Raw genomic sequence first — 13,357 nt, 5'->3', positions numbered from 1 at the left:
AGGTAGGGGTGGTTAAAGAGAGGGCTCCTCGAGCTGAAGGGATCCCCCGAGTTTGGTGGAGATCCGCCAGCGCGTTCACGAGATAGTGACACCAGTCAACACTTTTACTTCAGCAAGGAGGTCTCTTGTTCAGGCAGCAGCATTCAAACGTCTTATTCGACCGTAAGTGCCCTGCGAAGTGTACTTCACATGAACTTCCTCCATGATTCCAGTTCCAAGGGAACATACACGTTACATTCAAAGGGCATTACAGTGCGTTTTACTAATATTTAAATTTGTTTGATGATCTGAAACATTAAAGTGTGACAAACATGCAAAAAAATAAGAAAGCAGGAAGGGGGCCAACACTTTTTCACACCACTGTATATTCTGTTTATGTGTATATACTGTATTCTATATATAGTACCAGTCAAATGTTTGGACCCTTGAATGGGAAAGTGTCCAAACTTTTGACTGGTACTGTACTATAATATACACAAAGAATATCGGCCGATATATATCGATACTCCCTAATATCGGTATCGGCCCCAAAAAACCCATATCGGTCGGGCTCTACTTTTTAATTAACAATGCTTTCATTTATTCAAAAGGGCCATATGTTATACTTTTATATATTTTATACTTTAATTTTCTGCTAAAGCCCACTTTTTATAATGGTATTTGAGATTTCTTGCAGCAATAACTGTTGCAACTGTTTACAGTTTAGTTTAAAGGAATAGTTCGCCCAAAAATTAAAATGTGCTGAAAATATACTCAACCTCAGGCCATCCAAGATGTAGATGAGTTTGTTTCTTCATCAGAACAAAGACATTTAGCATTACATCACTTGCTCACCAATAGATCTTCTGCAGTGAATGGGTGCCGTCAGAATGAGGGTTCAAACAAATGTAGAGTTCATATAAATTTAACAAATTATTATTTTATTATTATTATGGGTTACGGACTTGTATTTCGACCAGCCTTTTTGCTTCACAAGATGTTAATTGATGGACTGGAGTCAAGTGAATTAATTGTGGATTATTGTGATGGTTTTTATCGGCTGTTTGGACTCGCTTTTTCTGATGGCACCCATTCACTGCAGAGGATCTGTTGGTGAGCAAGTGATGTAATTCTCACATTTGTGTTTAAATGTTGACTAGTGTTTTTTTTTTCACAAAACATTTGATCAATGCTTACACAGCAAAGAAACATGACATTAATAATATTTCCTTTGAAATGTGATACAGATTCCCAAGTGTTTTTTTTTTTACGGCTGAGTTATATCAACCATCTCCACCAGAACTCCATCAGGACTCTTCATACAGAGCTGATCTGACAGTTAGCTCAACGTCACGAGCTCACAGGACCTGATGTGTGACACGCAGAGAACTAACCAGAATGAATGGGGCAGAGGGAACAATAAACTAATTTGTGTATCTGATCTCTTCCTTCCTCAGTTGTCTTTTCCCTTGACCTTTATAGTTGTGACATTTTGACAGTTCAAAGGTAGAAGAGAGAGGCAGAATTTTCCCATCTGAGTCTTTTCTCCAGAGAGTTTGTGTCACGGTGAGCGAGCATGAGAACGTCTTGCAATGTGCTTTGCGGTGTATGCCACTCTCATTCTTTCTTTTCCGATTTGTTTTCTTATGATCAGGCAAATGCAGAAAAACAGCATTCATTGGTAAATGGAGTTTTGATGTACTTTATCCCACTCAGTTATTAAGTTGTATTTCATCTTGTTGTGGTCATTTAGATGATGTTCGAAACCAAAGGTGAAATGTGTAATGATTCATTTCTCAAGGTTTTCATAATTCGGTGTAACTACAGCCATTAATTTAAGCTGAGACCTATTTTTCTGGTATAAAAACAGTGAGTATTTTTGGATGAATAAATAGTTCAGTTAGAATGACAGCAGTGAACTACATTAAGATTTAATGCATCTAAAAAAATGGCACAACCAATTTTTGTATAATGTTATGGAAGGCACTTTTTAACTGAATATTTATAAGAAACTATAAGAAAAATGTTGATGTTGATGACACAGAAACTCCGAAGCTTGTGTCAAATAAACAACACATTTAGCCTACACTCATTTACACTGATTCACTGTATAGGAACTTGATTCGTTTGTGCCAAAACCACCTGATCCCTGACGTCCGGAGCTTCATTGCTGAAAGGTTTCGAGTATTGAGCCTTTTTATTATACAGCTGAGAGAAAAACCTAGGTGGTTTACAAAGCTTCGTTTCGCCACCAAAACGTATAGACTTACTGTCGGTGCATTTCTATTTTGATTTGGTTCATTTATACAAACCGATTCAAATGAACCGATTCATTTGAATGAGCTGGGCTTTGCAACGATAGAAATCTCCATGAGCAATATTATGGCATAAAAATGTTGTTTTATCACACTACAACACTGCTACTTGCTGGAAATGTTGGTTATTACCGGAAATGCTTCACTTTCTTCTGAAAACAGCTGCTGTCACACTACTGGAAATGCTGATAGGTTAGTGGCGTTGTTACTGTTTACACTCTAGTAAATGAACCTAAAGATGATTTATAGTTGAATTTTGCACATTTAACTGGGGAGAGAATTCTTTTTTTAACCGAAGCTGGCAGCTGTTTATTCGTAATGAGTTCGCTTGTGGCCTTAAACAGTTTGTTTGTGTTCAACAGTTAATTTAATTTAATTCATTCAAAACTCTGATTCATGGATTCATTTGCGTCTTCAACCAATAATGTTCACGGTCCTCGTGATATTTTCCAAATATTAAAATATTTGTTTAAAAAAATGTAGGAAAATATAACTTGATATATATATATATATATATATATATATATATATACAGTATATAGGTCCTGAATGACTCGGTATTTTTGAACGAATCGTTTGAATGAATGATTCAATAATTCACCCATTAGGACAGTCATTTGTCCCCACCTACTGCTGCAAAGATCTAACTTGCCGAAAGAATCACTGAACTCAATGCACAGACTGACTGTCTGTGTGCTGACAGTCTGTCCTGAACACAAACTAGACAAGTGGAATGACAGTGTTTCACTGATGTAGATTGAAACTTTTGTTTTTATGTATACATTGCAATACAATAGTATACAATATTGTATTCTGCAAACCGCTTGATTTACAGGCATCACAGCATTCAAAAGCAGCATTACATTTTCATCCACCTCAGCTGCATACTGTTGAATTCATTCCTTTTAAGCATTTATTTAATCTCAGAATACATGAACCTGCATGTCAGCCTTTCAGGTAGCATACTAGCATACTAGCAAGGTTTGCCTGTGTTCCTGGAGAGTTATTCTTCACTGGATGTGATCAAACAGTGGCTTCAGGTATGCAAAAATTCAACCAGGCTGCACTGTTTGCGCTTTCGCTTTTATCACCTCAAACCAGGCGAAGACACAACCTTCCTGGTATCCTGCTTGACAAATGTATACATGATAAAATAGATAGAGCACCTGCTCTTCCCTGGAGAGATCTCTATAGCTGCCTGCTTCCTCCTCTCACCATAACTCTCAGTAAATAGGACATCAGCGCTGTTTATTTCCACTGTGTTCATAGCCGACGAAAGCGTGCAGTGGAAAAAAATGGCTAAAGTCTGATTTGTGCTACCCATAACCATGGCAACCGAGCATCTCTGAACCCCAACTAGTCAGAAAGTGGTGGGAAGCTTTTTTTTTTTTTAGTGATTGTTCTTTCATATCTTTTTTCTTCCTCGTAAAATTACCTAAATGAAGAAATATGCACAAATGAGACGATTGTTGACATGTAGTAAAGTCCTGTTCACACCAAGGACACAAACTATAACGATAAAGCTAAAAAAAGAATTTAAATTCTAATTCTATTAATTCAAATTTTACGATAACAAGGTAGAGGAACGATGTTGTTGTAATCAGTGCTATTTTAGTATTGTCTAGATTCTGTTATAGTTTTTATTAATATTTTGAATTATATATACAGTCATGGTCAGAATTATCGGCACCCTTGGTAAATATGATCAAAGAAGGCTGTGAAAATAAATCTGCATTGTTAATCATTTTGATCTTTTATTTAACCTTTCATTGGAGAATAAGAATTTAAAATGGGGGGGAGAGATATCATTATGACAAATGTTTTTCTCTAATACACATTGGACACAATTAACGGTATATATGTATATATATATATATATAATATAATTTTATTTAAAATAAGCTATTTATTTTTAAATGGTTTTAGTTTCAGTTCTAGTTTTAGTTAACTATAATAACCCTTGCTGGAATCACTTTTCAGAAAGATTTTTTTCCAGCTAATGAACGATAAAAGAATTGACAGCCACTTGACTTTAAAAAGCTCAAGCATTTAAAACGGTAGAGGACAAAACTGCAGCACACGCTCATAATAAACATAACTTTATCAGCTGTGAGTGTGGCTGCTAATGTAGCTATTGTTATAGTTATCTAATGGTCCTTAAGAGTATAGACAAATAAAGTTAATGTGTATATAATAGTATAGATGATTTGATGCATAGGATTTTTGAGGGTAGACATTGGTATCTTGGCATTTTGGAGCACATATTGAAACATCAATATTTGATTTCATCTCTTTTGAAGCTCTAGAGGAGAAGAATCTACAAAACAGGAGACTTCAGCTAAAACCTTCATTTGCTCTCCATTTAATATCATTGAAACAATTGAGATATTAAAGAGGTCTCAATTGTGATTTTTCTCTCCTACGGGAGAGCGCATATGGAACTGGCCGGCTGACATAGCTGGACCTGATTGAAGCTCCTCTGATCGTTATGTTTGCTAATCATAAACTCCTCACTCCAGTCATGTCTGTTGTGCCAGGCCTGAGGGTTCTTTAAATATCAGCTCCTGAGTGGATCGTTTCATAGGCTGTATGGTCAAAGCTGTTAAGTTAACAGTCATGAACTCCTATGAACATTTCATGAGCCTGTCCCTGATATATTATGTATGCAAATTAATATTGGTTACAGATCGGAGATACTTAATGCTGCTTAATGGGCAATCTTTATAATATAGTGGTCATTTTTAATGGCTCTTTATAGGTGTGTAAATGCTGATGGTGCCTGTGAAATTGCATATCAGCTGATTTATTTGCAGATAAATTGAGGCCGTGAAATCCATTTTCACTTTCAAGCTCAGGCTAAACACATCCATGATGTTTTAGTGTTCCTGGGACAATTAAAGAAGTAGGTAAAAATCATATACTGTACTAATAACCCTCAACCTAAGATTATTTTCCAAGCCTTAAGCCATTTGAAGTCTAAGTAATTTTTCATGTAAATTCTCCTGACTCTCCTTTTGTGTTTCTTGAATGATATATATACTGTATATATATATATAGAGAGAGAGAGAGAGAGAGAAAGAGAGCAGTTAATGTGGATTGAAATAATATTTTATATTTCTTTAGTTTAAATCCCAGCCAGGTCAGTTTGTTAGCATGTATGCCGTCACTGTTTCCAACTGCCGCAGCAGTCCTGTTCCTTTTGTCATTTTCTCATTGCGCATGCGATTAATCGTGCAGCCCTAGATTACAGTGAACCTAAACCTAGGTCTGAAGACTGCAAGATAATTTTTCTCTGAAATGAGAAAGCGGGAAGCATTTCAGAGAAAGGAATGCTGGTATTTTAAAGTGAGGGGTTTGTTTGGGTTCTTCTGAAGCCGACATCTTTGTGATGTGGTCGATATAGTTTAGGCTTAATATGTGTAGAATTATCCCCACCATAGAGAAAACAATGTAAATATGACATCTAAGAAAAAGAGGGCGAATTAAAATAATTAGTTGTTAATTAATAATAATTATTTTTAAAAGCTCATTATCATTAAAAAGCATTACTTAATTACGTAATTTCCTGTTAAAATAAATAATAGAAAAACAGTAAAATGTCTCTATTTTGTTGATGAATTGTCCACAAAATACAGATATTTCACATGCTTATCAAAAAAAAGGTTAAGCTTTTATATTGCAAATGTATTACTTCATGCAAATGTAATGTTCAAAAATATTCATAGCTTATCTTACTGTGGCTGAGCTTATCAGATCACAGACAGGTTATGCTCGCGATGCCATCAGCAAAAGCTCTACAACTTCCATTGAGTCTGGAAGCAATCTGCAGACAATGTGTAGACTTTAAATGACATACTGCATGTTTACGGATACATGTTTTCGAGCCAATGCATGATTTGCATGCCAATTGAATGTTTTCATTTTGCCAAAAGCTACTTTGAAGTGTCTGGGTATGTTGTCACGGCAACTGCTTTTGTGTACAGACAAGCTAGCTGCGCACCATTACATATCGCTGGTGGTTTATGACACATTCATTCATTCTAGCATGTGTTCCTGGGGAACAGGGTTTGATTACTACATTGTAAAAGCTGTAAGGTACTACAAGTATTCCTGAATGGCTGAAAACGAAAGTAGCAGGAGTTTTCACAGACATTCATCTGTATGAAAGGGCAGTATATTTAAAAAATAATTTAAAAAATCACTATGACAGCCTTGGTTGCACTTTATGCAGTTATTAATTCAGCATTTACCAAATGTGCACTAAAACTATAAAGTATCTCAAGTCCACCTCCCAATACCAATGTGGCCTTTATGTGAGCTTCCAAAAAGTCTGATCATTTAAGCAACGCTCATAAAAGTTAAGTTTTTGCTCATAAATGTGCCAAATCAGCGGATTCTAGATTGAGCGGTTCTGCTGATATTTACCTAATTTCTTCCCTCAGCATTCCTAGCTATTGAAATGGAACCAGTAAACTAAAACTTCCCAATGCCATTGTGTTTAAAGAAATAGTAAATCCAGAAATTAAAATGTGCTGAAATTTACTCACTCTTGGGCTATCCAAAATGTAATGCTGAATTTCCCCAAATCTGATTCAATGAAGAAACAAACTCATTAATATCATTGATGGCCAGAGGGTGAGTAAATTTTCAGCAAAGTTTATTTTTTGGGTGAACTATTCTTTTAAGGTACCTTTTTCAAGAGTTGTCACTTGAAAATTGTAGAGTAGAGTGTTGTAGAGTATTGTAGAAAATTGTAGAGGATTCACTTTTGAAAGAAATTAATACATATATTCAGCAAGGATGCATTAAATGAATCAAAAGTGACAGTAAAAACATTTATAATATTAAAAAAAGGGTTTTGACTTCAAATAAATACTGTTCCTTTGAACCTTATATTCATCAAAGAAACCTGAAAAAATGTATTCACAAAAATGTTAAACAGCTGTTTTTAAAATACAGTACATAATAAGAAATCTTTCTTGAGCACCAAATCAGCAAATTAGAATGATTTCTGAAAGATCATGTGACTGAAGACTGGAGTAATGGCAGTTAAAAATTCTGATTTGCCATCGTAGCAATAAATTACATTTTAAAATATATTAAAATAAATAGAATTGTAATTGTAATTGTAACATTAAAAAAAATCTTCGCCACCACAAACTTTTGAATGGTGTATATACTTTATTATTTAAATGTATATGTTTGGGTTCAGATTTGTAAAGGTAGTTCAAGCACCAATGTCCCTAATATTTCTGCACTTCTAGCAAATAAATGGTTGTTTCGTTTAAATATTTCAATTAGCGTCAAAATATTTTAGGTGAGTGTTTTGAGCTGTAGCGACTCTCAACTGGTAATCTAGACACTGAAATTCAATGCAAATGAACAGAGATTAACTGTTCACTGTGAGTGATTCCTGTTTGGTCTGAGAGAGAGTGCTTTCTTTTACCATGAGTGTCTAATCTTTGATTTTGTGCTTTCATTTACCTCTTGTCGCACAATGGATGTAAGTTACTCCCGGGATCTGAGCATGCAATTAAACACCTCACTTTAGAGTGGGATGAGCTCTGTGATTAAAGGAGAAGCTGTGTTGAATGAGCAGACCTTGTCTGGCAACACGCTAACACTTCTGCACAGGCTTCCGTCCTTTTTGTTCTGGTGTATGACTTATTAAAAGTGAAGATGTTAAATGATACATTTCACAATTTAGCAATTACAGAAAGCAAGAACTGCACTGTTCATTTAAGAAAATTTTTATTTTATGTCTTGATAAACACTAGGATTAATCATGTAATCATCGTACTAATTAGTAAAAACAATGGCTGGTGACAAAGCATGCAGTGCACACACTGGAAGAAAGAAATATCCCACTCTTTTAATAGAAGAGCAGTGCTGCGTGACAATTGGATATTTTTACTTATTCAGAAGATTGATTTTAGCCATTAAAAGTGAATTCGTTTTTTATGATTCTGTTCTTGATTCTGTGACTACAATTGAAGGGAAAAAAAACTCTCTAGAGTCTCATTGATATGCTGTTACTCTTCACTGAGTTTTCTTTAAAACAGAAGTAAATCTTATTAAAACAGTGAAACTGCCTTTTGGTTGAATGACTGTGGGACATTGTTAATTGCAAATTGGAAAGCAAATTAGGTTTGATCAAAACAGACTGGGCTAAATTCAGTGATCATTTCTAAATTGATGTGCAGTGTAGCTTATGTTGATCTTTTTTATGTCTAAAATATATGCAATGGTCACAAATAATATTTATTGTATAAAATTGTGTCCTGACATCAAACTCAGTATATCGATTATGCCAGGGCTTCGAAGAGTGAAGTTTAATTAACTCTCAAACTTCCACTTTCTTGTTTTTAGCCTTTTTTTTTTTTTTTTGAGAACCCCTCAGCATAAAACTTTTATAAGTAAAACAGTTATTGGTGTGCCACTGGGTTCAGCTTTAGGTCCAGATGTGTTTTCAGCTGAGACTTCAGAGACACTTTTTTTTCTGTTCATTCTTCATGCTAATTAGTTTTTAGGAAGTCAGACAGATGCTGCATACCTTCCTGTCATAATGATTCATTTAGGTTGGCATTAAAGCAGGACCTTGTTCTATTGTTTTTGGTGAATAAATACTCATTTGTGCCATTGTTGTACAGAAGATAGTAGTAGTTTGTGTGTCATCTGCTGTCTACTTCTGACGGTACGGTCCTTTTAAAGTGTTTATGTGAGGTTTCCTTTTATCAAATGCATGTTTAATGTGACAAACTGTCTTTGTATGCTATTATAATTGATTTAACATGCTGTGCATTGCTATACTCTATAATTGTTGCTGCTGTCTTCTTTACTGTCAGTCATTGCACACATTAGGATGTTATAAAAGGCTGAGGAAACTGACTGATGGACGTTTTCATAAATAAAACGCTTGTCTTTTTTTTCCCCCAGGGATGAGGCACTGTTTATCGCTTCCTCCACTGCCTCTCGTCATGCTGTTTTGGTCCGTTAGAGAGTACAGCTCTTCTAACACATCCATGCAAATCACTCCTCAAATAAAGGCTGAAAAGAAAGTGTGGTTGTCATGACGCCCATCAGCTGTTCAGCTGAGAAATGAGTACAGTAGACTGTCAGTCAAATCAAAACAGCAGGGCAATAAGATAGCAAGTTAATTTAAGCTAGCGGTTCAGAGCTTGTTTTGTTTCAGGACTTAGAACATTGACAGTTTTGGTTTCTAAATGTTTCTTGAGTTTTAATGGTTTCATGCTCTTGGAAACCAATAATTCACTTTACAGAACATATTGTGATTGCCACAAACCTTTTATTGTCATAACAGTTGAACCCATATTTAATTTAATTTTATTTTATTTCATTTCATTTTATTTTTTTATTTAATTTTATTAAACAAATAAATAAATTTGATTATTTATTTTATTTAAATTTTTTAATATAATTAATGAATTAAATTAATAAATCTGTCTGATTTTGTTCGCGTTAATTAACAGATAAGTTTGTGGCATAATATTGTTGAGTATAATGAGCACATTTTTCTTCCTCTTCTCCAACAAACAATCAGAACAACTCTCAAACTAGGGCTGGGCGATATAGCTAAAAAATGTATCAACGATATAATGTTTCATATCGTTCGGTATCGATAATTATTGACATTTTTTATAACCTTTTTAAAACAAAGAGCAATACAAAAGAATGTTTACATTTAACCACTGTATTTTTTAATTAACCCAATTTATTGAGACAAACAACAAATATTTTTTGTTTTAACAGTCAAGCAAACAATAAAAATTAAACAAATATCTAATTTCTAATGTTTTATATGCAGATTAAATAGGTCTTAAGGAAACGTTTGGCTTGTCTCCCAAGGCCACAGGAGGGCGCAATGAGCAAAATAATGCAGCGCATTTAAATTGTCAACGCAAGGAAATAACTGTCTATAAAAAAACGTGCATTACGTCTAAATTAACTCATATAAATCAAATATAATTTCATAAATTGCATAAACAATTATGAACAAAACAGCATCATGTATATATGCATTGCTTAATACAAAGAGCCGAATCGCCATTCACGCAGATTGCATTTAAAAACATAAGAGACGCAGTAAAAGGGAATAAACCTCCACAAATTGGCGATGTGTTTTCTAAAAGTTTCAACTGTTTTAACTTTGCATGGCTACATCTCTTGTGTGAGACGCGAGTGCAGCAGTCATATTTGTCCGTCTAATGCAGACACAGAATATGCAGAATGCAGAATATGCATCTGTGTGAATGGCTTGTTTTCGGTTTTCACCTAATCAAGATCTTCTCCGCATTGAGCTTCTATATTTCTCTAATATTTTGAATGCATAACACAGCAGTGGCGCATCTCGTGGGCTAGACTAACAAAACATAAAAATGCAACAACATCACTTACATCATCACTGCATCTTGTACGCCACTGATGACGCTCCCTGACATTCAAATGCAAATGTTAATTTGAAATTCGACTAATATTAATTTTTTTTATTCACAATCTCCTCATCACAGGCCAGTTCAGCATGTGTTCGTGTTTGTGTGAGCTGCCTGCATCACTCATAGCACGTGCCTATATCGTGCACTATATCGAATATTTTTATATTGTTATCGAAGAAGGTGTACCGTCGATAAATATCGATACCGTTTTATCGCCCAGGCCTATCTCAAACCATTTTTGTCACAACCCACCAGTTGAGAATCAATGATCTATGGGATCTGAGGCGTGACAAGAGTTAATCCCCGTCTGGCAACAAAAATTCACAACAAGTTGTGGACTCTGGATAATGTTGTAAAATAATCCTCAAGAAGCAGGGGTCTATTTTCCACATGTGTGCATCGCTGCTCTCTGAAGAAGGTGCCTAAAGTCTTCCCATGTGCTCGAGACAAGTCTTGAAATCTTTATTTTCATGCTTGCTTAGTCCACAGAACACAAATATTGATTGGTGTTTATAATTCCCAAATGATTATAGTTATTGTTTATGACCGGAAGAGGACTAGAAGGATTTGATTGTTGATTTTTCAAGGTTTCTTTGAGTTTAGTTAAGCTATTTGTTGGCACAATTGGTTCACTTGTGTTTGTCTGACATCAAACAGATGCTAAAAGCTTTAGAAGGAAAGCACTCCTTCTTGTTACTTAAAATGAGTCTAATCTATTTTTTCCCTTGTCCTTTTCCCTTCTCTTTCTTTCTCTTCTCCTCTAGCTGGTTGGTGGTGAGTTTGACCTGGAGATGAACTTCATCATCCAGGATGCAGAGGCCATCATCTGCATGTTGGAGCTGCTGGAACACTGTGAAGTCACATGCCAGGCGGAAATCTGGAGCATGTTTACCGCCATACTGCGCAAGAGTGTCCGCAACCTGCAGACCAGCACTGAGGTCGGCCTCATTCAGAGGCTTTTGCTCAAAATGAGCTTTGTGGATGACATGATCGCAGGTGAGTGGTCTCGACCTGACCCTCTTCCAGAGTTTAAGAATTGACCTCTTGTAAAACCCATTTCTTTCTATTTCCCCAAAGCTATATAAATGGTTCAGAAAATGTTTAAACAGCTCTGAAATGAAAGATGTGCAAAAATACAGTCAGAACAGTCATACTGTTTTTTTGTTTTTTTTTTAGAAAAAGGATTTTGCAAATTGTCACTGAAAAATATCCGTCTGCTCATTTTATATGGCTTCTGAAGACTACTTTTATGTAGGGATGCACCGAATGTTCGCCAACTGAAATGATTTGGCCGAAAATAGCAAAAAAAAGCTCTTTCGGTGTTCGGCCGAATAAGCGAAACGACTGAATAAATTGTACCGAACAATGACGTGACGTGAATAGAGGCGCACACTAATGCAGCAAACATGTCGGCAGTGTGGAAACATTTAAAGCTGTCCGAAAACAATGCAAAAAATATTACAAGCACCGACAGCGAGAGACTGTTTAGTACTGCATCGCATGTCTTCGATGAGAAGAGGAAGGGTGATTGTTGCAGGTTACTGTATGATGATTGAAATCGCGAAATGCCCTTAAAGGGATAGTTCATCCAAAAATGAAAATTTGATGTTTATCTGCTTACCCCCAGGGCATCCAAGATGTACTCATAGATTTTGTTACCATTGCCATGCATTATAAGACTGATAGACTGCAACGGTTGGACTTAAAAATCATCATATGTGTTCTACTGAAGAAACAAAGTCACCTACATCTTGGATGCCCTGGGGGTAAGCAGATAAACATAAAATCTTCATTTTTGGATGAACTATCCCTTTAAACAATTAAATAAACTGCAGAATGTTATGTTTTCTAATACACGCACGAATTGCATGTATTCAAACAGCGCTGCACGAGCTCGCAGCGGCAGGGTTCAAAGTCCAAAGCACGAGGAAAATCTGCGCTGAAACCGTGTTACTTGTCAGCTGCTCAGTAACATTTTTATGAATTTTTACAAGGCATGCGACAATGCGATACGTGCAACAAACGTCTTCCCAAATTCGTAATGAGAATCATTTGTCAACAAAAAGATGCACTGAGGTCTTCCTGCGTGTTTCTGCCAAAATAAAAGCTGAGAAAAAGCAAGAACTCCAGCAACATTAATAAATGTTATTATTGTAATTTTACTGTTGTTCTGTAAAATAAAATAATTACAAAAAAGAAACTAATAATGAAAATAATAATTACAACAGCTCTATTAATACATTTATTGTAACATTTACACATAGTGTTCAGACTGGGATCTATAATATTTTCTAATGTTTTAGAAAGACATTAACGGATAAAGAAGTCTCTTCTGCTCAGCAAGGCTGTATTTATTTGTACGGTAAAAAAAAATACATGCCTGATTCGAAGACAAGAAGGGGGTCTAAAAAATGGCCAAAAAATATTATTTTACTAACTTATTAATTTTAAGTTAAGTTGTGTTTTATTGGTATAATGTCTGCTAGAATGTTAAAAAATGTTCAGTGTTAAGTAAATATTTTTCGTTGAAAAGCAAGACAAAACAGTAAAAAGCACATTTGGCTATTTAATTTATGCAATGGTGAAAAAATTGGCAAAATGGGGGAAAAA

At 35.2% G+C, this 13,357-nt stretch overlaps 1 protein-coding gene across 1 annotated transcript in view; it reads left to right on the top strand.

Moving 5' to 3' along the window:
- The window catches only part of LOC107683414 (neurobeachin-like), a 267,384-nt gene that overhangs the window by 53,072 nt on the left and 200,955 nt on the right, over positions 1 to 13,357 (top strand). Inside the window, exon 2 of the mRNA XM_016479471.1 lies at positions 11,512 to 11,743. Coding sequence (XP_016334957.1) covers positions 11,512 to 11,743 — 232 coding nt within the window. The remainder of the gene's footprint in view (positions 1 to 11,511; positions 11,744 to 13,357) is intronic.

Source organism: Sinocyclocheilus anshuiensis, unplaced genomic scaffold (assembly GCF_001515605.1).
Source record: "Sinocyclocheilus anshuiensis isolate Anshui unplaced genomic scaffold, SAMN03320099.WGS_v1.1 scaffold1170, whole genome shotgun sequence".
Taxonomy (NCBI): Eukaryota; Metazoa; Chordata; class Actinopteri; order Cypriniformes; family Cyprinidae; genus Sinocyclocheilus; species Sinocyclocheilus anshuiensis.
The sequence above is the reverse complement of the archived record's forward strand: the minus strand, read 5'-3'. Positions and strand labels throughout refer to the sequence as shown.